The sequence below is a fragment of the Chlamydotis macqueenii genome, chromosome 1 (assembly GCF_036417535.1).
Source record: "Chlamydotis macqueenii isolate bChlMac1 chromosome 1, bChlMac1.mat, whole genome shotgun sequence".
Lineage (NCBI taxonomy): Eukaryota > Metazoa > Chordata > Aves > Otidiformes > Otididae > Chlamydotis > Chlamydotis macqueenii.
Genome location: NC_141556.1, coordinates 60,547,755 through 60,574,354, shown reverse-complemented (window position 1 = coordinate 60,574,354; position 26,600 = coordinate 60,547,755). Strand labels below are relative to the sequence as shown.

The window sequence follows — 26,600 nt, the reverse complement described above, 5'->3', positions numbered from 1 at the left end:
GTTCATCATACCTGGTCGAGAGATGCAGAGCAGGGGCATATGCAGTGTCAGAGAAATAACTTTTCCAGTCAGGGCTAATACCAGCCATTCTGTGCATTTGGAGATGCAGCAAAACTTCCAATTTGTAAAATAAAGACAGTTGAAACCATCTGGATTTCCAGGAGTTTACCAAGTTTGCTTTGTGGCACCCGTCCACCCTGCAATTGTTCAGATACCCCCATTAACCATTTAAAAGTGCTCATTAGTCTTCAAACACTTATTTAGACTTCAGAGTGGACTCCACAAGTATCATGTAGCTATTTGCTGCTCTTTATAAGAGCAACTTGTCCAAATAGCAACAGCCCTTGATTTTTCATTCTTGCATGCCATCCTTTGTGTCAATGTTTCCTTGTGGTAAGGAAGCCTTCAGAGATCCATGTGCTGTTGAAATTTATGGATTCATCTGAGGTCACCCATGGTAAATGCCTATGGTTTACATCGTATAAGTAACAGCAAAATACATTCTTGTACGTGGACGCTTGAGCACAAAGTGTTCACTCAGCGTTGTATGAAGTCCCTGCAATATCCATAGAACTTAATGATATTCTTAGCTTTTTAGATTGGGAAATCTTAAATCTTGTAAAGCCATCAACAAAATATGTAGGTAAAACCTAAAGAATGTTAGTTTAAAGATTAAGGAGGAGGAAGATTTCCTCCTGCAAATGGAAACCTTAACTTTTCTTGTATACTTTTTGGGTACTTCGTAGACAGTATGTCAGTTCAGGATGTCTGTGTATCAAACCAAGGTCTGAATAGTTACAGATTGTATTTATGTCACTATATCAGTTAAAGGTGGATAAAATTTAAAAGTAGTTTATAAAATAGGTTGTGCGTAGGCAGAGTTCCTACTGTAAGTATGAATTAAGCTACTTGCCTAAGTATTTGCTATGATAACCATGTTTTGGTTTTGTTTTCTTTCCTTAATTGTAGACCCTACATAATTGTCAAGAAGCAAAAACCTGCCGTTACAAACAAGCATATGGAAGAACTGGCTCAGGGATACAGGTACACAATTCAAGTGGACCGTATGCATCGTCACATCTATCTGTAAATACTGTGTGGAAATACTTCAGTTAGTCAGTATTTCACAGTCCTGGGATTAGCTATGTAGAGTAAAAGCCTGCTCTCCTATCTAAATTAATAATCAGTGTATGCCCTAAACTGGGCACGTTCAGTATTAGTTTTGAAACTACTTGCAAATTCTTAGTTTAGGTGTTTAAAAAACCACACTTACACAAAAGGGTTTAAATTTAGCTTTAAGTAAATTTTGAAAACCATCACAAAAACTTACTAGATTGCGTTTACACTTGCCTACGTTTATAGTGATGATGAGTATATACAGGAAGATTTTATTTAATTGTTGAAATAAGTAACATTGGTCAGTCAGACGGTGAGGAGCAGTGAATGGGCAAAGGGATTTCTTTAAACAGGTAAAAAAAAATGTTTATTTTAAATACGTAAAATGCACAAAACTTTGAATGTTAAAGTATTCCTCTAGTTTAACTTCTACACGTTGCATTCCTTCAGTATACGTATTATGTAGTCTTATTTTTGCAGAAATATAAGAAAAGACAATGCTTCTAGTGTAATTTTTTAATTTGACTGTAGAAATTTTGAAGACTTCTTGCATGAAGGCCTTGTTGAATATTTGGATGTGAACGAAGAAAATGACTGTAACATTGCATTATATGAACATACAATTAATAAGTAAGTATGCCTTCAGACTAAACACTGGCACAGGAAAAAATATCGTAGGGTGACTCTCCAAAATACGAGCATATTAATAATGTTATTGTTTTCACAAATACACACTGCTCCCTTGCTAGTGGGTGAAGCAACTCCAGAAGAACGCTAAAGAAAGAAATCTGTTTACACACATCCTAAATTATCCATAGGGTAGTTACAAAAAGTGATTTCACTTTTGGGTTTTGGGAGATGCGTTCCTGCTTCTAACTCTCAAAAATATGAAATGCTTAAAGGTATATCCTTTGTTTCTCTGGATGCATCTATTTTTTGTTCTGATCATTGGGCTGCTCATCATAAGTAATTTTATAGAATAGGAATCCAGAAGGCAAATGGTTCCATATGTTAAATGATGATCTTAGCATGTCATGATTGTCCTTTGGAAAAATTTCTTACGGCTGTGGAGGGACCCTAGACAGCCAGATTACACCGAATGTCTGAAGTATTTCAGGGAGACCTTCCCTTTGACTTCTAGGTGTATAACAGACCCTGATAAAAATGTCTGTATCATTCTGTGTATTCTTTACCACATATGTTAAACCCATTCCTAGTATGTGATTTTCATTTAGAAAGATTTCCAGATTTTTTTCTCTTTTCCACATATAGGAACGACCTGATGCTTTGTGGTTTTTTCTCTGTCTTGTGACTGTGAATAAAAAGCACACATTAGAATAAGGATTCTTTAAAATTTTTAAGTCATCCTATCTTCATACCTTTTTTTATTTTATTCATACTTTATTTTATTCATACTTCTCTGACAATATCCTGTCAACTGAAGGCTGCATATAAGATGTTAGAAGTTATCTCCATGAAATGTTTGATCATGAGATTTATACAGAAAATTCATTTTCTAAATGTTCTGTCCTGGTTAAGTACTCATGGAAGCCAGTAGAAATACATCATTGATTTCAGTGGAGCTGGATGAGACCTCTTTAACCTTTGTCAGATGAAATGCATTAACTCTGCTAATTAAATTGTATTGCTCCTGCCCAGGCTTTTGAAAACTTCATCACTTGCATGCTGTTGGCTGGCTTCTGTATACATGAGCAAAGAAGAGCACACACAGTTGCTGTAATTTGTGCCAAAATTAAATAACTTCCACAAAGCACCAGAGCTGAAAAGTTTAAGATACAGGACACCTGACTCAGCTAGGAAGATTAATGGGAGCACATCATATGAGATGTTTAGTCAAAAATAGGAGGAGATGGTGAACTTCCAGTGAACTAGTGTGAGGAAATGACTACACGATAACTTCCAAAAAGTTTGGGAGATTCTTGTGTTGTCCATCAACTTGTTTTGAGTTTAGCTTCAATGCTTGTAGCTAATAGTGCCACAAGTATCTGAGCTTGCACTGTATGAGCACGTTGCTCCTTGTGTTTATTAATTATATTCCCTTATAGCCTGAATAGTTGATTTGTGTGCCCCCTTCCCCTAGCTGATCATCTTGCATTTTAAATGGTGTGACCATGTTGGTACAACTTGTTCTGGTAACACAACTGATACAATCCACTATTGTGAAGTATCCCATTAACATTCCTGCTTTTGTCATGTAGGCCTCTTTTAGCTGCAGTATCCTCTCTTTACCTTTCCAATCCAATTAGGAGTTTTTTCTTTGGAGGAGTTGGTTCTATTTAATGTGTTCAATTTCTTCCTTACCCATTTGTAACTCTAATTTTCAAACTCATGAGGTTGCCTTCCTTTCTTGGGCCCATTTCTGGCAGTGGCATTTTGACTTGCAGAAATTGAACTGCTGTGTAAAGTTTGAAAGTCTCTCATTAGCACTCTGGAATACTTCATAAGATACTAGGATCTGCATATATTGCGTCTTCTTTGGTTGAAATAGGATTTGACCTCAGTGGAAAAATGCCCTATCTGAAAATGTTTGTGTAGGTGCATGCACTAGTACCTTCTGAAGAAATTCGCTGACTTCACTGTCAGTAAGTCTTAAGCCTCTTCTTTTATTGTTTGAGAAGTGTCAGGAGTTCTGTGAAGTTCTGCAGAATAGGGGAGCAGTCTGTGCTTTAAGTTTGCTCCCGGCTCTTGAGATTATTTTGCAATTACTTGACTGCAATTCGCATTCTACTATTCGTATTTTCTTAAGGCAGGTTTCAATTAACATAACTGCTTTTTATCAAGTAGAGAAAAACAGTGGCTATCCACTGGCCAGCAGGTGATTTTTAGGTTACTCAAGCATATTTGTGCTTTGTAAACATTGCTGGGACTGATAAATCATTTATGTCACTAGGCTTGCTCCTTAGGATTTCCACTTTTTTTTTTTTTTTCAGTTTTCAGATTTAATTTTTTCCAGTAGTACATACATTGTTTATGTAAGTTCCTGCTGGTCCTTGTCTTCAGTCTGTATGTACTTGTGGGTAGTTCCTCAGCCTTTTTGAGCTTGTCAGGCTTTGCTGTCTTTTGAGTGTTGTCATAATAAAGATTTTTCCATTAATTTCCTTTGCAAGGTCTTAAAGTTTAGTAATCAAAGTAATTTCTTTAACTAATTAAAACAGTCTTCCGAAAGACTTCCAAGAGAAGTCAAACAGTAAAGATGGGATTTTCAGAATGCAGTGGGTTTAGGTGTGTGGGAGAAGCAGTTTATGCCTAAACCCAAGCTCTGTGTAATAAATCCAGAACATTGTGAAAGATATGCTTTGGATAGGTTTAGTTATAATTATCTTTGTTTCAAAATTCCCCATTTCCTAGTTCTTTATCTTGATTTAAAAAGCAGATCTGCTCCAGCCAAGCTTTATTGTACAATCCATTCTTTGTTACTAGTCACTCCACTTGCATCCCAATGCATGCTGTGATTTAATTGTCTTTATTGAGCATAGACTTTCTCCACTGAAGCTCATGCCAGGTAGAACAAATTTTGTTATCTCTCAGTCTTTACTCCTTGTCCTTGTCTTTTTACTTCTCATCAGTAGTGCCTTATAACAACATAATCACTTCCAAAATATTTGCAGAGCTTTTCAAATAGTGTTTTATTATGCTGTATCACCCATGGCACTGGATCTCGTTTGGACACAGATGTTTTCCCTCTAACTGATATTATCTAACTGGCCTTGGAAAACTGAAACTACACTTTTATTTTTTACAATACCTGAATCTACCTTATTCTTCCTTCCTCTACATCCCTAGGGGATTTCTAGATCTCTGAGACCAGTAATTTGATGTGGAGGACTTTCATTACCTGAGAAGACATTCCTTAAGGCATTTTTCTCCATGATGGAAATTCATAAACCCTCATTTATTTTGCCCTCATTTCTTTTCATGTGGAAACAAAACCAAGAGAAAGTTGCTTGTTTTTTTTTTTTAAATAAAAAATTAAAATCCCATAGTGAATCCATATTTTGAGATCCTACTAACTTATATTTTCCTGAACAGAATTTAATTGACGTATTATGAGATACTGCTAACGTAAATTCTGGTTAAGATGTTTGTTCACAAGGTTGCTGTAATTGACACTTTTTCTTTTAAGAGATACAACACATTTGGAGATTGAGCCTTTCACGCTGCTTGGTGTCTGTGCTGGACTGATTCCATATCCCCACCACAACCAGTCCCCAAGAAACACTTACCAGTGTGCCATGGGGAAACAAGCAATGGGTAAGACTTTTTTCATTCCCTTTTGGAGCGTTGTGTAGTTTTTGAAGCTATGTAGCAAAAGTGACAAAACAGAGAAACTATTTTTTTTCCTAGTTCATGTAAAAGCTTTACTAGGATGAGGAAAAGAGCACTTCTTTAGCTTAGAGGAAGAAAGAATTTACCTCTAAAAGTTGGGAAAGTTAAAAGGCAAAAAAATAGCAGTCCGTTTTACTTAATGAAGACCATATATGCAGGTCTTAAAAGAAAAATTGGAGAGACTTGGGCACTATTGGCTTTTTGTTGTTTTCTGTTTTTTTTTTTTTTTTATAATCGTCGTGACTTTTCAAGTTTTCAGTGCAGCTGCAGGATTGGCAGAATATTTTTTTTTTCTCTTTATGCTGTGTTGTGCTGTGGGTTTCCAGACAAAAAGAGTTAAAAAGTGCTCTCACAAAGAGAGACGGAGCACAGAGAGAGGAGAGTTTCCCTGAATAATTGAGTAGGTGCCCTAAAAATAAATTTTAAAAAATAGTTACATTGACATTAGAGGATAAGAGGAATCAAAATGTGTAAGAGAGAGTACTTAGTTACTTGAACACTTCCTGCAGCAGTAGTTTAGATTTTGGGCTTTTTCTGTTTTGGATGAAGAGGGCAAGTGGCAGCCTCTGTGCAAAACCACTGAAACAAAATTAATTTCCTGGTCACTTAATAATTCTTTTTACAAATGTGCTAGCTGGTCATTAAAAACCAACCATTTTGTAAATTTGCTGCTGTGGGTTAATTGACACTAGGTAAGTTCTAATCCATCCTTTAATACACCTCTAAACTAGCATTAAGGCATCCGAGTCATATGGCCTATGATCTAGCCGGCGTGAGTCCCAAGAAGAACCTGACCAGTAGTACATCAGTTCAGACAGCTGTATTCAGACTTGTGCTGTACATGCCAGTTTTGTGTCTTGTATTGATAACTTGCTTGCAAATTGAAAGCTACCGTAGAACAACTCCGTGTCATGAAAAAACAACCACTTCTGTTAGGTTTACTAAGCCACTTGTTCTGTGCTGTGTGTTCGAAACTGAAATGCTGCACCTTTTGTGAGACTTAGCAGAATTAATAGCGAAGTAACTGCCGTGTGCTGAACTGTCATGTTCAGCACATCAAAATAGCAGAAAATAGCAACAGATGCATGTCCTCCCTTTAAATTAAAAAAAAAAAGAAGAAGAAGAAGAGCGATGCAATCTTTTTCCTTACAGTTCTCCTCCATCCCATTCTTTTTCCCCCACCCCCGACTCTCTATTTTATGACTATTAGTCTCAGAAGGTTTGGTTAGTTACCACACACAGTTAAGCAGGATCAGTGTGTACAGAAAGCCAATTCAGTATCTGTGGAGTTCTTTTGTAGTTTTCTGTGTGAAGGTTTTTTTCCCGTTTTGTTTTGAGTGTCATTTGCAATTCATTGTCTGTGTTTTCTGAGGTTGGTGTATTCAGCTGCTTTGACCCTAGGTCTTGCACATTTAGCTCCTTGGATACAATCCTCTGACGTTCCTGCTGACGCTAGGAACACAAAAGCCATTGAATATCTTGAGCAATAAAAAAAGCCTTTGTTTCGGTTTGTTATGACAAAACACCTGACTCAAAGAATAAGCAGCTAGATAAAAGTACATTTTAAAAGTTGGCACATGACCTGAGCTATATTTTGCTCTGCCTGAAGTATCTGCAAACACCTGAAGCTTTTTGTAATAACTGCTTAAAAAAAAGCCACCGTAAATGCCAATATGTAGGGGCAGAAAGGATTTTTCTCTACACTTACTGATCAAATGAGACCTAGAGGATATTCCTGAACCATTACACACACTTTTTCTGTTTTTGTTTTTTAAGAGATGTGATGCAGTGCTTCAAACCCCCACCTTTAGGTAACCAACCACCCTTCTTGTTTTCTTTCCCCATCCTGAAATTGCAGAGCAGCTCCTGGTCCAACATTGCCGTGTGAAAAGTCTCATGTCCAAGTCCACTGTGTTGCTCCTTCGGCTGTCAAAACCTGGGGCTCAGGCTGGGAAAGGAGAGCCTTGTGCTACTCAACTCTGACCACGTCATGGGGCTGTGCCAGCAGCTTAGGACAGTCTTTGCTCTTTTTTTAAGCAGCATCAAGCTAGGGAAAGGTGTGAAAGCACAACTAAAGGGAGGGTGGACATTAGAGCTTGCAATGGGGTCTGTAATCCAGTATCCCTGACAAGTGTTAGGTGTTAAAATATTAATGTTTCTGCAGGATAACATTAATGTCCAGAAAAATAACTCCCTTTGATGGGCAGAATGAGTTATCTTGTTGGAGGACTTTGACTGCATCTAATGAGCAAACTGGATTTCAGTTAAATGAAATTGAAATGAAGTCCCTCTGTTTTGGCATCGATAACTTACCATATGTTGCAGGTTGAACTGTAAGACTGAGGGGAAGTTATGATATAACAGCAGCTGCAAGAACCTCAGCTGAATGTTGACATTTCAGTGCAAAGTTAACAGTTGTAGATTAAAATACAAGAGTTTGTACTGTTTGCATTCCATGTGTTGCTAAAATAATGTTTAAGAGGATCAAAGGCTCCTACAACTACAGAAATAATTTTAAATTGAGCTTTTCAGTTCCATTAAGATGTAAAAAAAATCAGTCAGTTTTACACATTGTACCTCTGTAACTGTATAAAAGCCTAATGTAAGAAATGAAAACATACACATTTTCCTGCTGGTAATCCACCATATTGCACATGGATGTACGCATCTGTGAAAGTGGCGGTGTGGGTACACAAAGCAAGCTGTACACTCTTACAGCCCAACTGTGCACTGCAGTTTCAACCCAAATGTCATAACACAAGTCTTGAGTAAGGAAAGGAGGGTTTGGGTGTTAGTTCTTACTTTAACCTGTGGAAGAGCAGAAAGCATTTGAGGGGAGGGTGATAGGTGGCCGAGAGCTTTATTGCAGAAGTTTATGTTGAAGCAACTTCTCTGATATTACAAAAAAAAACCCCTTACTGTATCCTGGACATTCTGCTTTGCTTCTGTGAAATAGCAAAACCCTTGATACGCTGCTTTGCCTTGTGCTGTAACCAGCTGAATCTGTTAAAATTGAGTTAAGAAGACAAATGTGCTTCAAGGAACTGAGTGCTGGGGGTTGTTGGTTTTTGACAGTTGTGAAAGGCTTGTCAGTGGGTTGAGCGTTGAAGTGCTGCTAAATTTTGTACGGCTAGCCTATTGGCAGAGAATTGAAACAAATTTCAAAGCAAAACTGGCTGTTGCTGGTCATCACAGCTGGACTGGGTGCCTTGTGGCCAGGGGTCAGTTATGCCTCTGCTCTTTGAGGAGCAGTGTTTGTCCTCTGCGACACGGTCTCTTTTTGCCAGATCTTCTCTCCACGGTAGCAGCTGAAGTGCTGACATAGAAATGAGCCAGACTGCTTCCCCCAGTTTACCCATCATCTTTTTAGCTGACTTATCAGTCTTTCTATGGTGAAGAGAATATTTCAAATGCAGAACATCCGGATCACTTAATACATGTACTGTGAAAATCTCTCTGAGCTGAGTTGGAGCCTCGTCCACAAGGTTCAGTGCAGTGTTTAAAACCTGTACTCCTTTCTCTGATGGTTTGTGTTCATTGAAAAGAACAGAATAGTAGAAATTCCATAGTGAAATCAGGGTAAATACAGAAGTATGACAATTCTTTTCTTCACATGTTCAATAATAGCCATTTTGTCTCATATCTTAACTAGACTGATTTCTATATCCTTGTTAATTTTGATTGTACAGTTTAATGTTGCTGTAAGTAATATACCAGAGAATTGGATAAACACTTATTTTAGCTGGCTGTTCTGGTGAGTTCTCAAAACTTATTGCATCGGAATAACAATATCCCATTTATGCTAAATATCGATTTTATAGTGATTACTTCACACTGAAGAATGATCAAATAATACTTTAAAAGAAAAAAAAAAAGTCAGGAAATGGAAAAAAAGGAAAGAATGCAGATGCGCATTCACAATATACCAAGTGCTGAGAAAAAGCAAGAAAATGTTATTTGTTGTATCCAGGTCAGCCTCATGTGTTTTGCTTTAAACAAGGCTAATTACCAATGAAAAACATTGGTTCTTACTCTTGGGATAATTATAAATGTGGGTCATTGTGAGCAGGGTTTGTTATGGTGAAGTTTAATTATACTTTGCTTTTGCTTGGCTGTTTGGCTGAAGCAAACAAGGACTCTGTTCTTTCAGTGAGAAAACAGAAATAAAGCTAGTGATTTCATTTCAACGGCCACACAGAGGTCTCATCCCAATACACCAGTCCTCAGAAGAAAAGAGCTACTTCTTAATTTTAAATAAGCAGATTGTAGTTTAAGGATGCAGTTTGTTAGACCAGTCTAGAGAAGGCATTATTTGTATAACCTTTAAATCAAAGCAATTAGGACAAATATTGCTGACGTATGGCATGCTTTTTGGCTAATTTATTTCACTTGTGCTCTTGAATAATTCTCTAGCCAATTGTTTTCCTGCTAGGATATCCATCATTGGTATATATGTATATGTTTTCCATTTGATATGATACATCATTCAGCTTCTGAAGAACTGCCTGAATACAGTTTATTATTGAAGCTCAAAATCTCAGTAATGTCAGTCACTCATGGCCGCTGGTCTGATATGAACAGTAACAGTTCCACTATGCTTATCTGAACCTCTGATAAAAATAGCAACTTTGAAATATGTGAAGCAACTGAGAGAGAAATAATTTGCATTACCTGAAATACATAAAAGTGTCATATTTAATCCTTGATTGTTACTGGGGTATAAAGGAAAAGTTTAGCTATGATGAGGTGCTCCAAACGTCATCCCATCTTAGCATCCCTAACCAGTGAACCATAGCAGGTACAGCATATAAGCATCTCAGAGGAGAAAAAAATTGCAAGCATTTCAAAAGTTAAAGTTAGCATGGCATACACAGGAGAAGATTTCTCTCAACAACAGGGAAATGTACCTATCCATGAAACTTTTAAGACGCGCTCTACAGCAGACAGCCTATCCTGAAAGCACACAGATTATTCATTCTAGGTACAGGGGGGAAAAAAATGGTCTAAACTTCTAAGTTTTTAATTTGGAAGTAGATTTTCCTAGCTGTATAGCAGGAAAACCAGTTTGTTTATCAAAATACAATGAAAAATGTCTAATACTTAGGCTGAGGGAGTATCAGAAATAATAGAGCCTTCCAATGGTTGGCCTTGCGGGGGGTGACTGGGAGGGTCTTCAGTGTTGATGGATCCAGTCCCTACTAGCTTGCTTCTTACTGGAGACAGAAAATACTGCTCAGGGATGTTTAATTTCCTTCTCCAAGAAAAAGACAGAAAAGCAACTGTTCAATGCAAGAGATAAGTAAAACCTGTTAACTCTACCAAATCTTCCTTGCTCTTTAAAAATGCTGTGCCCATGGCTTCAACTCCACTTTCTAGAACCAAGGAAAGTTCAGGTGTGCAAGAGCCGGTTATAGCAGTTTATTTTCAGACAGTATCTGTTGAACTATCTCCCCCTTCTTGTCCTTGGGAAGGGTAGACCTGCGGTGGTTTAGGAGAGAGAGCTTAGTGCCAAGGACAGGGCAGATCTTTGGAACTGCACGTGATGCTGCCTCGTTTTAGATATTTGATTTTTCTGGATGTTTTATTTAAATGCAAGCATTTGGAAATTGCAAATAGATGCCTATAAACTGTGAAGCTGGCCTCCCCTAAGAGCAGATTTGTGTTCAGCTGTACTATATTCTGGCTATGTGAAGTGTTCATTATACACTGGCTCTTTTGGCCTTTCCTTGAAAGCAGCCAGCCTCTGAAATTGCAAGAGAAAATTGAAAGGTTTTGAAAAACTTACCTCCTAAGCACAAATACTGCATAATATTTAATACTTAAAACTTTAAAACTTTAACTTTTCAGACTGTAATTTCTTAATTGCTTAGAGACATAGCATAGTCCTGGTACAGCAAACTCTAATAACATACGATTGCCTTTACTTTTGTTCTGCTACACAACAGTTTATGTTTCCCTACTGGGTGTTAATTATTTTTTTCTCAGATTTCAGAAGACACTTTGGCAGTCTGATGGGACAGGGCCAAAAATTTCAGTCTCAAGCTGGGAGGTCTATACAAAGGGTTGAATTCTGAACCGTAAATTTAAAATTAATTTTATGTAAAAGGACAAATATATTGTGAGTGAACTTCTACTGTAGTCTTTCTAGCAAGGATGCCTCTAATTTCAGAAAGTAAATCAGTCTTGGCTGCTAACTGTATGCTTTGTTCATGCTTTGTGACATTCTAACACAGGCTGCTGTTGAACTAATTATTGCCCAGAAAAAGGAAGGAAATATGATGTGGAAGACACAGAGTTTGATCCACAGTTCCTATTGAACTCAATGGGACTCTTTCTATCGATTCTCATGAAATTTCACTGTTATTCAGTGTCATAATTAAAAAAGAAATCTTATTTGCATTCAGTCATATGGCACCTGACTTTGATTTCTTTTATTGTTGTTCTTTTTGTCTTGATGCTTAGGTTTTCCCTGTTTAAGAGAAAATAAATAATTCTTTCTGAAAGCTTAAATTAAGAAGCTGTTTACATCTTTATTTAAATATAATAATGTAAAGTTGTTTTGGTTTGATCTCTATTATTATTTTTTTCCCCTTTTCTTGAATAATTTCTATTCTGTTAAATTTCGCAGTTTGTGGTTTTAGTTCATGTGCATTTTGGTAATTTTTTAGCCAAAACATTTCTAGGAAACTCACTGATGTTCGCACACTTTTATTTTTCTTTCACATACAGGTACTATTGGATATAATCAAAGAAACAGAATAGATACTCTTATGTATCTTCTAGCCTATCCACAAAAGCCAATGGTAAAAACGAAAACAATTGAGCTGATAGATTTTGAAAAACTGCCTGCTGGACAGAATGCCACAGTTGCTGTGATGAGCTACAGTGGTTACGATATCGAAGATGCTCTTGTCTTAAACAAGGCCTCTTTGGACAGAGGTAAGAACCATCAAGTCTTTCCTACTTGTCTAGTGTGTGTTCTAATAAACTTATCTCATGAAATTATCCTATAATAACTTTTATGCAGTTATGAATGGTACACCTCCAATTAAGAAATCAAATTCCAAAACTGCTTTAAATGCTTTTGTTTGTTTTCTGCACAAATAGTGATTGTAATTCCATGCTTGCAATAGTGCGGAGAAGTTGCTAAATGAATAAAGTTGTGAATAAATTTTTGAGTGTGGATATTATAAGAAAAAAATTCTAACTTTTGACCTCAAATTAAAAAGTGTAAATAATCCCTTTTTTAAAAAATTTGTTTTACAAAAAGTGCAAGACATTAGATAATGTGTTCTGTTGGGCTTGCTTTTTAGATGGTTACCTGAACCATTGTTCTTTACTAACAGATGAGTCTCACTATTTTCACCAGTAGAAAAGCAATAGATGAAATTAGACTTCTGAATGTATTTGGGAAAGGAATGGAATGTGTGGCAGCTTGTGTCACTGTGAACTTGATGCTGTGGGGCAGCAATAGCAGTATTGCCTACATTCTGAGGGAAAATAATAGTATTGTCTAAAGCAAAATAATTTAGTGTTTATTCAGAGATAAACTAATGATCCACTTCCTCAAAAAAAAAAATCTATGCAATGCAGTGTGTTTGAAGTAAAAAGGACATAAGCATCAAAGAGAAGGTAACTAACTGAAACCTGTGTTTGTGCCAGTCTGGCCTGTCTCACTCTTTCCACACTTCTTCAGCTCTTTATGTTAATGCTGCTGAGGATTGGAGGAGAGTTGCCTGAAAACCTAGTCTCTTATCTCTCTCTTTTCTAAATAAATTCCCTTGAGAGAAGATGTAGTGCAGTGTGATCAAATTGGTTTTAGTTTTGGGTGGCCAAAATCAGATTCTTCCATGACTTTATTTCCCGCCCCCCCTTCCTCCTAGTTGCTAGGCAGCTATAACAGTATTCCTAGACATGTAACTTTGGCATTAATGTCTGCCACATTTAATTTATGCCTCCTTTTCTAAAACAACAACAGGCATGATTTAAAACAGAATGTTTTCTTTTCTGGTAGACTGGTAACGTTTACAGGGAGAGCTGTGGTGCTTGTCAGGAGTTACTTGACATAATCTAAAGATATAGATGTACTGTATGTGGCTGCAACTGTCTTTCAGATGAACTAAAATAACGTAGCATTATTAGGACGCCTTGTTCTTGGCTGTCTGTAGTTCTAAATGTGATTTAGTATTGTGGCTAGCTGCTGTACTTGGAGAGAAATTCCAGAGATGCTCCTTTTCTCATCTAAAACCCAAACCAAACCTATTTTATAACAATATATGTAATTCAGAATTCTTTCAGCTGGAAAAAAAGTGAGTAATGAGAGGTGATTATATGAACTTTGCTGGTAGGCTAGCTTGTATCAACCACAAACATGAGTAAATGTTCAGGTTTCTCAGAGCTCCCAAAAGGAAGAGGTGCTGTTCTCGTCCTGTTACAGTCTCTTCCCCTATGTTATGTCTCCCTGTGGACCACCAAAAGCAAGAGAAATGAAGCGTGCGTGTGTATGCAGAGGTATAGAAAGGGATTAGCACAACTTCAGAATTGGACTGTAGTCAATGTCTGAGAAAAGTAGCATGCATGATCTGATTTTTAAATTGTACAATGTTAGGCATATTCAAGACAATGAATAATGTAACTCATTAAAAAAAATATATACTCTGTAGCTCAGTAGGTGGATCAGCATTCTTCTTTTATTCTGATAATATGTTATAAAGAATCTTCAAACTCCTAGAGAGATGAGTTTGTGTTACATTTCAGGTTTTGGAAGGTGTCTTGTATATAAGAATGCCAAGTGTACACTGAAGCGTTACACAAACCAGACATTTGATAAAGTTATGGGTCCAATGTTGGATGCAGCTACCCGTAAACCAATTTGGCGCCATGAAATTTTGGATGCTGATGGTATCTGCTCTCCAGGTATGTCGAACTACATGTTCAGTCATGGCATGTTCATATCTAAGGTAGAAATTAATGTTCTGTTAATATTTCTTGTGAACCTTGTTTTATACTTGGTGTAATTTTTTTTTTCTTTTTTTTTCTTTTTTTTCCTTGAAGGTGGTGGTATTGTAATGGAAAATGTAAAAACGTTTGTTTCTGGAAGCAGTGTGGCATCAGTCATTGGTTTTTTTTTTTTTGTACATGAGAAGAGAGAGCTTTATATTTAAGTAGAAGAGTGAGTCTTTAACAGTGTGAATCTATTGAAGCATTAGAACTTGTATTCTTCTTATATCCCCAAATTTGCAAACTTTTAATACTGTAGTTTTGTACTGTTTGTCTCTCATCTGTTCTGTCATTGTTGTTTTTTAAGGATAGATCCTGTGTTATTTTGATTTCATACATCAAAAGCTCCTAGCATGCTGTCAGTTAATGCAGTTGTTTGAGGAGGTAAAACCTTGTGGTTTTAACGCTTTAGAAATATGTTTGGATAGTTAAGAAAATAAATACAACTTCAGTTAGTTATCAGGATAGGTGTATAACTTTCCAGTGGATATAAATTTGAGAAAAAATCCTCCCATACTGTCATCCTTCAATTAGGAAACAGCTTAATAGATCCGCTGAGATGTAGTAAGGAAGGTACTGTAAAAGGCACTAAACTTAATTCCATTATAGCAACACAATTGGGTCACTTTTGCTTTTTAACACATCACAATGGAGCTTTCAAAGTTAATTTATAAAAAAAACTGAAGAATCTTCTGAAGTATTAGGATAGATAGGATTGGGGTGGACTCCAGACTGAGACTGTTCTCAGCATGTAGGTAAAAACCTCTTTGAAATAATTCATTTGGACAGAAAAGAGAAATTGCTGAAGTTCAGTGGATTCTATGGAGGAGGTGGGAGGCAAGTGCTTCATGTGCATTGGTATCATTGGCATGCTACCGATCTGGTTTTCAATGTGAAAGGCAGGATAAGGGAATAGAGGGGAAAATAGCGGATGTATGAGACCAGAAGCAAGAGGAAAAAGTAATTGCTAGAAGAGGCTGAAACTAGTCTTGCACAACTCATTGTGGAAATGATGTGATGTCCTGAATTTAGGTGTGAATTTCTAAGATTTGTCAGTTACGGTGTTGCTTCTTAATTTTCTCCATACTTAGGGCAAATGACTTCAGATGCTTTTGTGTATTTTTTAGGCCCAGGGTATGTTGAATAGCTGTTCTCATAGTGTACCCAGCATGCAAGCTGTTCTGTTTCAGTTTACCAAAAAAAAAGCTAGTTTAAATATTCCCTTACCATGCAATATTTAATGAAATAAAGTGTCAGACTTTCTGGAGATGTTCCTCCCAGTTTGTCTTCAAGCTTACATTTTTTTAAAGCTTAAAATGGATTTCTAACATAGGTAGTCAGATATGTTTTCATCGTGCTTTTTTTTTTTCTTGTTCTTTGTAGGTGAAAAAGTAGAAAATAAACAAGTTCTTGTCAACAAATCTATGCCAACTGTGACCCAGACGCCTCTGGAAGGAAGTAGTGTGCCTCAGCAGCCACAGTACAAAGATGTGCCAGTAACGTACGTTGCATCATAACTTTATAGTTGGGGAGGGTTCATGGAAGAAAAGTATCTGAGAAACTATTCAATTCTAGAAAAGCCAAAGGAATAAACTTCCCTCTGCAAATCAAACCTAGTTCTCTAGGTCTTGATTTTTCACAGGATTTTTCAGAGCCTAGGTTCTTTTCAGAACTGCCTAGCAACTTAATCACTAGTAAGTTAGATTCTGACACCTGAAAGGCTGGAATTGCAAAGAGAGGGAGGAACCCTCCTGAAGATGTATTTATAGAGAGGAATCACTGAGTAGGCTCCCAGGAGAAACTGAGAAGATAGCTAAGACAGTGGTAGAGAGGAGAGGAGTCACTCATGGATGAAATGATGGAGAAACAGGAGAAAAGCAGGATGAGTGGGAGGGCAGAGAACACGTGTACTTAGTGAGGAGGCACATCTCCTCCATACTGACTCCCACAGAAAATGGCCAATACTGTCTGATGCTCAGCCTTCACTTTGCCAGGCAGGAGGCCAGGAGATGGAGGCCTTCGTACCTCAGAGGCTGACAGTTAGCTCATTCTCTCCACTCCAATTAGATGTCCTTTACCAAGGCACCAGAGAATGGGAAAGGACAGTCAAGAATTTTTCCCATCCTGTCCTGAAAGAACAGGAGAGGGCTTCCAAGGTGTGAGATTACAATTTTGCATTAAATGTAAAAATAAATAAATAAACAAACAATGAAGGGTTTTTTACTGTTTTGTCAGGAATAGCTTTGGCAGTTTGGTAAATTAGCAGAGAGCAATTGGCACCCAGAGCAGAAAGGCCAAATTAGCTTTGCTACACTTCCATGTGTTGCATAACCAATAGCAAGCTCTAGGTTTACTCTTACAAGATATTAATAAAGAAGTGAGGCAACAGCGTAATTATCAAGAGGAAAGAAGTCGTCCTGTCAGGTAGAGACATAGATCCAGGGCTCTGAGTTTAGGTGTCATAGTTTGACCATCTCAGCTACCTGAACAATGAGACAAAATAATCTCCTGAATAAGGTATTAAAATCTGCTCTACACTCTTTCTCCAATACATAAAAAAAAAGATGATACCAGAATAATTTCCTATTCCTTCCTGCTCTGCATGCCTACCTTTTTTTTCTTTTTCTTCTCCCCCCCACCGCCTCCATTCCAAAGTCTGTGTATCTCAGACTCTGGAGTTCATCTCTTTCTGTACCCCATACTATGTTTTGTCCTTGGTTCATTTCCACACCTGCACCTGATGCATAGCTTCAGTCAGGGTATTATGCCTTAATTATGTTCTTAAATTCTCATGGTATATTCCTTAAACTCCCTTCTTCATCTTTAACTCTCTATTTGGCTTTTATTTGTTTAGCTGAAGATCCAGAAATTTGCGATATACTAAGAAGCTCTTTTCCATCAAAAAGAGCCCACGTGACAAAAAAAAAATATACCTTGTTATTTACAAATTCAGCTTAATTCTCTCTTTGCTTCTATTGTATCTTTTAAGCCTTTTCTTTTCCAGAAACATGCTGTACTCTGGAAATTTATATATAATCTTTGCTGCACTGGCCTCCCATATATAAGTTCTGTGAAGACTACAGTTTAGCCAGAAGCTTACCAATACAGATATCTCTTGTTTGTAACTTGTGTTTGGTTCATAGATGTAAAACTCATGTTTTGTCTTCTTGTACTAGCTACAAAGGTGCGACTGATTCTTATATTGAAAAAGTAATGATTTCATCAAATGCAGAGGATGCTTTCTTGATCAAAATGTTGTTGAGGCAAACTAGACGTCCAGAAATAGGAGATAAATTTAGCAGTCGTCATGGGCAGAAAGGTAAGCTACACATTTAATAAAAGTAAATGCATATTGGGTATGCCTACTGTACATACATAATATCATCATGCGTATTTCCATTGATTGGTTCAGATCTTCTGTGAATGCAGCAGTAGAAAACCCTATCCCTTTTTTTGGTTAAGTTCACCTAATTTAGCAGTAATGTTTCTGGAACTGAGGAGAATTGGCAAACACAACTCTGTGTTGACTTAGGAATCTGGAAAACACAGTAGTCGCCCATTTTAAACAAGAACAGGATTTTGAGTTGTTTTGTTGTTGTTTAACTAGTGGGAATTTGGTTTTAGGTAATAGGTTTGTCAATAGGTTATCAAGGGAGAGATTGGAGGAAAGAGTGAAAGGGCCTACTCTGAACAGACAGAAAAGTCCAGAGATGGAATGGGATGCATCCAAGTCATCTGTGCAGACATATTGCTCTAAAGACAAGACTGCAGATAGATAGCTCAGAGCCGTGGTGTGAAAGGGAAGCAAATCAGGAATGCAACTAGGAGTGCATCAGCAGAGACTGGGATGATGGAGAAATGTTTACAAACATAAACCCGAGACACGATCCGGGGCACCTCTGGATCTTCAAACTGAGAGTTAAAAATGGATATCTACTAGGAAGCTGTTTGGTGGCATGTAGGTCTCTAGTGTTAATGTTATCATGTTATAAGTAAAAAACAGTGGAATCCCTTTGACCTTAGTGGCAAAAAAAAACGTGACTCCGAACATCCTCTCTAAATCTCAAAGGGCCGGGAGATGTGGGAGGAGTGTTAAGAAAGAAGTAACTGAAAACAGTCTAACTGTAACTGACTTAAAAGCATGTTTTGATCCTATCAGTCTCAATGTGGGACAGGTTTTGACATGATTTCATCTATCAATACACTTAGAAAATCTAGATTTTTAGTACTTTCAGGATGACCTTCTGCCTTACTGTATGTGGTGTGCTAAACCTGTTACCCAAATGTTGTAAACTTGTTACATTTTTAGGTCCTATTTTGGTTTGAGAACATTGCTCCGTCTCTTGGCAGATGGGGTGAGGAGGCAAAGAGGTTGATATTACCAAATCCATTGCAGCACATACACTCCTTTCCTGTTTCGGAGCAAATGTGATACTGTCTTAATAACTACTGGAACCAAAAAATCCTTACTTCCTTGCTTTGATTTCTAAGGAGCTGGAACCAGATCACTGAGTGTAAAGCACACCAGCCTCTTATATCTGGTAACACAACTATCTGCTAGGTCTGTGTGAAGGGCAGAGGGAGGGAACTGAGGAAATAACAGAGGATGCTGTTTAGATTTGAAACATTAATACTTAAAACTAGTTGTAGTCAATGAACTTTGCAGTAATACATCAAATTACGATACTAACTAAGGGATGTTGTCTTGCAAACAAACTGGCCTTTTATGAGCAGTGTTCTCTTTGTCAGAAGACACATGGAAGAGAGAGCTCTTTTGGTTAAGAGGAGCTCCCCGAAAGCGTACACAAATCCAGTCTAGTTCTTGCACTACAGCCATATAGGATAATTTTGATAAGTAAGGTGGAAGATCATTAGCTTCAGAGGCAAAGAAAAAGAGTTGGACAGTTGAAATGGTTCAACTGCCCCGTTCCTTCCTTCTCTCCAGGAGGATTCTCCTTCAGGAAGATTTTGTGTGGAATCTCTTTCAAATAATTTTTTAATCTCATACACAATGAAGATGTGCAGTACTTTTAAGTCTATGACTGCTTTTAGAGCAAAGCCTGTTTCTTCATATATTTCGAGCTTTGTCTAATCAATCTTTTTTCCTTATAAGTGCCATGCAGCTTTTTAGCTGCAAGTTATTATATAACAATATGATCAGTACTGTGCATAACAAATTTTCATACTAGAGTAAAAAATATAGCCTATAAATTATATTAAAGAAGCTGCTTGTCTAATCATGATAAATATTTATTAGTATTTGCATGGAAAATTTAAGCAGGTAAGATTTTTCTCCTGGCTTGGGCTATTGATATGCACCTATTGAAATAGCTAGTTGAACAGGATTTATATGGAATTGATTCTTCTCCAAAAATCAAGGAAAAGGATGTTTCACAAATCTAGAACCATCAGAGAAGAAAAGGTGGAAATGAAAGAATGACAGAAGGAAACAGAATTGTGTCAGGCAGAGTGCAATATGGCTTTAGGGAGGAGAGAGCCTTTCATACTGCTAAATGCACATAAGGCATTCCACAGTCTAGAGCAGGCTCATTCTAGAGGTCTTGAAGGACAGACATCTCACATACTTTAGCTACTCATCAAACCCTGATATTCATAGTCAACTGCAGAAACAACTCATATGCACTGTACTGGGATATGGTGGTATTTTCTTTAATGTCCCAAAAGCCATAGAAAGTTAGTAATATTTTTTTTTTCCCAAAGAAAACTACCTGTGGAAATCCCATAACAATGAAAAACAACATCCTAAATGCTATAGGGAACTTTGAGGGTGCCCATAATTGTGCCTGGCATTGCATCAGGTTAGAATGACTGATCCCCCATGTATCTGTGCTTTGGACCTATAATAATAATAAGCCAAAACCATCATTTTTTCAGAATAGCAAATATCCCTTTCAGCTTGGTTTTGGAGATACGAGTGTGAGCATCGCAACAGTTGTGTTACAGAGTTGGCAGGCCTATGCTTGTTAGCTGTCCAGTACATCAATCTATAGTAATATTTTGTGAATGGCAGGGTGATCGTACTCTAAATTATTACATTCTAGTAGGATACATAGCCTTCGAGACAGCAGAGCTCTCTGTTCACTGGCTTGTAGTACATTATAGTAAAAGATGTTACAATAAATGGGAGAAAGGAGAAATGTGCTTAGTGGAGAAGATACATGTGTTAGATACCAAGAAAAAAAAATACTGACAAGAACAGTGGAGTTTACTGTTTCACAGCTTCAGTATACAGCGAAGGACAAGTTACTGGTGAGATTGTTAGATTACAGGCAATGATGGAAGTGGAGAAAAGGCAGGAAAAGGAAAGGAAAAATCTCTTTTCCTAACTGTTTGAAAATACAGCTAGTTTCATCCTTCTCTGACATCAAATCAGGGAAGGATCTGTCATAACAGAGGAATACAGACAATTGTGAAACAGAAATTGTAATACAGTTTAATATTTTCCATTGAGAGACTTTTTAATTAGCCCTGAATTTGTTCTCTCATCTTCGTCTGAATGCAGGCAATTACCACTTCAAGTTTAATTTGTGAATGTTAGCTTTAAGCCCATCATAGGGCCATTTAAACCTCTGATTAGCTTAAACTAACAAGTACATTGATTCAGTGAGAATGAGAGAAAGCACGTTTCTCTCCTTTCTGTGTTGTCAGTCATTTCTGTGAAGAACTTTTATTTTCTAGAAGGAATTCATGAAGATCAGATTTTATTTTGTGGAATTGTACTGGTAGTGTTAACATAATTAAATATGTGCAAAATAAGAGATTGCACAAACCACATTTCTCAAGTCTTTTTCATTGAGTTTTTCCTGTATTCCAAGTTGATTTGTGTTCCAAAGTTATACTTCGTCGCTGGGGCAGAAAGAGGCAGAGTAACAGAATTGAAAAGCATTTGGGATATGACAGATTAAATCTTACAAACCAGCTATAGCCTCTTGTTGCATGTCGTAGTTCAGCCCCGATCGGACCAGACTACGCAGTCTCTCTCTCACTCCCCCCACCTTCCGAGAGAACAGGGAGAGAAAATATAAGGAAAAACGGCTCGAGGTTTGAGATAAGGACAGGGAGAAATCCTTAAAGTTACCGTCACGGGCAAAACAGACTCGACTTGGGGAAAACTATTCATTTATTACTACAAACAGCAGGATAATGAGACAGAGAACAAGATAACCTCCATCCACCCCTCCCTCTTCCCAAGCTTAACATTATCTCTACTACCTTCCCCCCCTGAGCGGCACAGGGGGGAAGAGGGAATGGGGGTTGCAGTCAGTTCATCATATGTTGTTTTACGCCGCTGCTTCGTGGTCGGGGGAAGAACTCCTCACATTCCTCCCCTGCTCCATTGTGGGGTCCCTCCCACGGGCCACAGTCCTTTGTGGAACTGCTCCGGCATGGGTCATCTCTTCCACGGGTGCAGTCTCTCCAGAACAGCTGTCCCAGCGGGCCCTCCATGGGCCACAGCTGCCTTCAGGCATCCACCTCCCCCGGTATGGGGTCCTTCACGGGCTCCAAGTGGATCTCTGCTCCTCCGTGGACCTCCATGGGCTGCAGGGGGACAACCTGCTCCACCATGGTCGTCACCACAGGCTGCAGGGGAATCTTGGCCAGGAGCCGCATTACTCCTCCCCCTCCTTCTGAACTGACCTTGGCGTCTGCAGCCGTTCCTCACAACAGGCTGGTAGATGTCTCTCAGGATCTTTTTTACATCTCATTCACTTCTCATCTCCTCTCCACTTCTTGCAGCCGGGCTGGACTGAGTCGGGCCCAATCGGCTGCCTGGCGAGAGGCCAGAGGGTGAGGCCTGCAAGGCCCATGAGGCCTGCGCCTCCCCCTCTGCGCCTCTGCCCCCGCTCAGCTCCTTCACATCTTCTCTCCTCTCTCTTTTTTTTTTCTGTTTTCCCATTCTTAAATACGTTATCGCAGAGGCGTCATCACGAGACATTCTTCTACCAATTGGCTCGGCCTTGGCCAGCAGTGGGTCCGCCCTAGGCCCGGCTGAGTCCCCTGAACAAAGTGGAGCGACTTCTAGCAGTTTCCTACAGAAGCTACCACCTTAGGCCCCCCCTACTAAACAAAACCACAACATTGCAGAAGAGCCTTTTGTTGATTATGTAAGTAGATTTTGTAAGCCTCTATAATAATATAGATCTATGCTGCTGACTCCGTATTTGCTACCTACTTTGTGTCCTCTCACATGTCAACATGATATTGGTAAGGGTCACCACTTCTGGCCTGCCCATCACACCCTCTTTTCATTCAAGTCCATGCTTTAAGTACACTTCTTCCAAACTGCCTATAAAAGCTAGCCTTTCCTTCAAGACCTGTCAACAGAAGTTTGGGTTTTTTTGGTTTTTTTTTTCCTGAGGAGGAAAAAAAAAAACAAATGAGGCCATCATTTTGTGTTGGGAAATGCACCAGCAAATATTTTGTTCTGTCTCAATGTTCATCTTCAAACTGGACGTTGCAGTAAGATCTTTGGGAGTGGTACTATCACTTTAGTCTATAAGCCCTTAAGCTTCTAATGTCTTACAAAAAACCATATACCTACCAGGGAGAACTTATATTGAGCGGTAGGACTTTGTTTTAATTATATTGCATCGTATTTTTTCCAGAAGGATAAAGAAACTTTTTTTGGTTAATTATTTTGTCTTTAATCTTGCGTTCTTCAGGCAAAGTCACTTTTCAAAGCACAGAAGGCTAAAGGATTGTTAAGCTAAAGAAGCTTCATCTGAGTTCCATACAAACTAAATTATTATATTTCCAGATTTCCTCTTGCTTTGCTACAAGTCACAATGAGGAAAAAGTTGGGCTCCTTTGATGTGAAAAAAAGCAATATATCACTTCGCTGAAAGAACATTTCTCAGTCTCTCATGTGAAAAAGGATTAACACCTCCAACAAAGGTCCTGTAGATCACAGAACTAAGCAGCAATACTGCACAGTATTCCTGAGGAGTAGAAAAACTGTATTTAAGCAAGAGACTGTTTGAACTGGCAAACAGAAGCTTTTTAATAGCTGAAGATCTAAGATAAAGGATTAAACCTTTCTGAAGTATCTGCACTTAAACAACTCCAAAGACAAGGAAGCGAGTTTAAATTCATGAAAGATGGTCTTTGTTTTCCTAAATGAACCATGTTCTTTAGTGTCAAAACAAAATCCATTCACAGCATTGTCAACTACATAAACTTCATGACAATGCGGCTTATCTACCAAAGTCTGACCTTGCTTACTTTTTAAAATTTTTACTAGTTTGAGCATCTGCCTTCTGCTTGCCTAACTTCATAGCTGAGAGCAACTTATCGTTCTCCTTTTAAGGGACACTTGTACAGTGTGTATAAGCAGAACATGTGAAGTAAGATGTTCGTTTTAAGTGGCCACTTGTGTCATTTTCCTCCGTGTTACAACTCAGACTTGGTACTTTATCTCTGATGAAACATCAGTGGGTTTATAGGAATTAAATGGTTCAAGTGGCATTAAAAAGAATTTGCTGTTATCGACTGCAGGAATGTGGGATAATTAGTAGTTATTAGGCATCAGGAAAGGTAGGAATTTCTTACCTTATTTTTATCTTCAGAAGTTGAAAATGAGATGTCAGAATGTCATTAAAACTTCCCATACCATTTTTTCTATTTATTTTTAACAAAACCACTGCTTAGCTTGCTGTCTTAAGAAGAAAATTACAGCATTTTTTTATCTCAAGCAGCAAACAGGTAACCTTCTGACCTTTTCAGTAAATCCTCAACTGAACCTCTGAAATTGGGGTGATTTAGCATTTTATGGCTCAGAATAAAAATCTCTAATTCTGTTTCCAAATAGTGTATACTGAATACACATTTTATTAAGCTCTTGACTCATTCAGCCATGTGTATTTTGTAAAGTTCCTATGGTTATTGTTTTACAATAGCTGCTTCCAGAAGCATTGTAAGGGTTTCAATTAATCAGCTCTTTGTGTGCTTCAGACTATGCAAATTTATCACATCAGACCATTCAACAGCTCATGGGAAAGCAGTGTACAAACTGTATTGTTTTCTAGCACCTCCTCTCATTTAGAGTGATGTTTTTAATAAGAAAACTAATCAAGTTTACTTATGCATTATTTATCTGTTAATTTTAATTCTGTTCTTTACCTCTTATGTCAAATGGGATGTAGCAAGTGATATGATAGATCAGTGAATGATTCAATAATGAACAAAGCTTATGTGATGCAGCACTTTTTTTCTTCTGGAATTGTTTTATGCTTAGTTAGCCAACACAGTATGTAATTAGAAAGTTTTGAAGCAGATGCACATTTTTGTTTAACCCTACTAATTTTTGCAAATCTCTTTGTCACTTGTCCACAATATACGGCACTGTGTTATAGCTACAACTCCTCTTAATTATATGACATAGTCTTATTTCTCAGGAGTATTTCCAAATTCTGAGAAGTCTGGTAAATCTAGAATAGGCGCCTTTCAACTTAGTTTTAGCTCTTTTTCCACTGTATCATTAGAATAAGTAAACAAGCACATTTAGTAACGCGCTTCTTTTTATCTTGCTGATAGAAACTGGTATTACTGCTGCTTCTATTCACTTAGCCTCCTTTGCTCTCTAATGTCCCTCCTGCTGGTAGTAATTAGTTTTCTATATTAGGTTGTTTTGACTTATTTAATGATTTTTTTTCATTTGGCATGTGTGTGTATAGAAGGCATCTTATTGTAGCCCAGTGAAAAACTTTCCCATACTGTTGTGTTTTGTCCCTGCCCCCTCCCTGCTGCCCCCCCTTCTCCCTTCCTTCCGAACTGCTGTTTTACAAGCCTGCGTATGTTCGTGTTTGTCAGCAAACTGTAAAAGCAACCACATAAAATATATCAATTCTGGAAACCTGAATGTCTCCTCATTAGAAAAAGAAGCTCTTAAAGGACAAAAGTACTTTTTGGGTGAGAGGATCTTTGTGCTCTGCCAAGGGGTACATGGGTGTTGAGATGCTGTCGAGATTGATGCAGATAGCGTGTGTGAGGATGGGGGCCACCAAGCATGGTCAGAGGGTTGTCATTTATTGGCTGGCATACAATAGCAGTGAAAAACACTGCCTATGGCTGTTTTATACTTGCGTGTTAAACCACTGTAGATGTCTGATTTAAGTTTACTCTAATGTAAACTGTTATCCTAGCAGTAAACTACCATGCTTATTAACCTACTTTTTTGAGAGAGAGAGACAGAGAGAGGGATATCTTAAAAGAACCTGTTAGCATTTTCACTAATTTTCGCTCTAAGATGACATTACGAAATTGATATCCGAAGTTCTTTCCTAGAATTCAATTTTTTTTTCATTTGACAAGAAATGAGATAAAGCAAGCTGCTGGATGCTTTCTTGCTCAAACATACAACCCTCTTGTTAGTCCACATTAAAAAAAAAAAAAAATTTTGTTTCTTGTTTTGTCTGCAGCCTTTTCTGGTTGTTAGTGTTTGATTCTGGTCCTAGATGAGAACTACAGAGTGTAGAAGTGAGAGCAGATTGAGGCCCGTCACAATATGGCATTTAGTCTGAAATTGTATGGCTAACTTTCAGATGCAGCTTATAAAAACTGTGAGGGGAAGGAAAGTGATTGAAACCAAATTATATTGTGTGTCTTGTATGAATGCTGGAGAATTATTTTCATGTGGTGTCTAAATCTGTAACAATTAGGAAATCTTAAAAACTTGGCAGTAGGAGCCAGAGCAAAGTTGCCTACTAGTTTGAGCGTGTCCTGTTTATGAATATTGTACGGAGGGTGGTTGGGTGGTTCACTTGTGAAATGCCGTTCTTACTTGGACAGGGCAACATTTGGAACTTGAGGCTGTCTTAAATCCTGTCTCTTCTCCTTCACTCTTTTATTAGCCAGTTGCAAGCGGTAATTCCACTTATATGGATTAATTCACTTGATCACTTTTTCGCAGCTGTTTGGCAGTGCAGAACTGCTAGGTTTGCCTTTTACTGCCCTGCTGCTGCAAGCCCTGGCTCAGAGAGAGGGGATGAAAACAAGTGGCAAAGTCAGGAGCTTACAGTGCAGACCTGCAAGCGTTAGTCTCGTAAAGAGCTTCTGAAGGCAAGTGACTGCAAAATAAAATCAAGTTTACATTTTGAACTTAATTGCAGTAACTTGCT

General features: G+C 38.0%; 1 protein-coding gene across 1 annotated transcript in view; it reads left to right on the top strand.

The window, feature by feature from the left end:
- POLR3B (RNA polymerase III subunit B) overlaps window positions 1–26,600 on the top strand; it is a 77,680-nt gene that overhangs the window by 39,326 nt on the left and 11,754 nt on the right. The window contains exons 17-23 of the mRNA XM_086753992.1: window positions 970–1,044; window positions 1,648–1,746; window positions 5,261–5,388; window positions 12,193–12,402; window positions 14,221–14,379; window positions 15,847–15,964; window positions 17,640–17,782. Coding sequence (XP_086610118.1) covers window positions 970–1,044; window positions 1,648–1,746; window positions 5,261–5,388; window positions 12,193–12,402; window positions 14,221–14,379; window positions 15,847–15,964; window positions 17,640–17,782 — 932 coding nt within the window. The remainder of the gene's footprint in view (window positions 1–969; window positions 1,045–1,647; window positions 1,747–5,260; window positions 5,389–12,192; window positions 12,403–14,220; window positions 14,380–15,846; window positions 15,965–17,639; window positions 17,783–26,600) is intronic.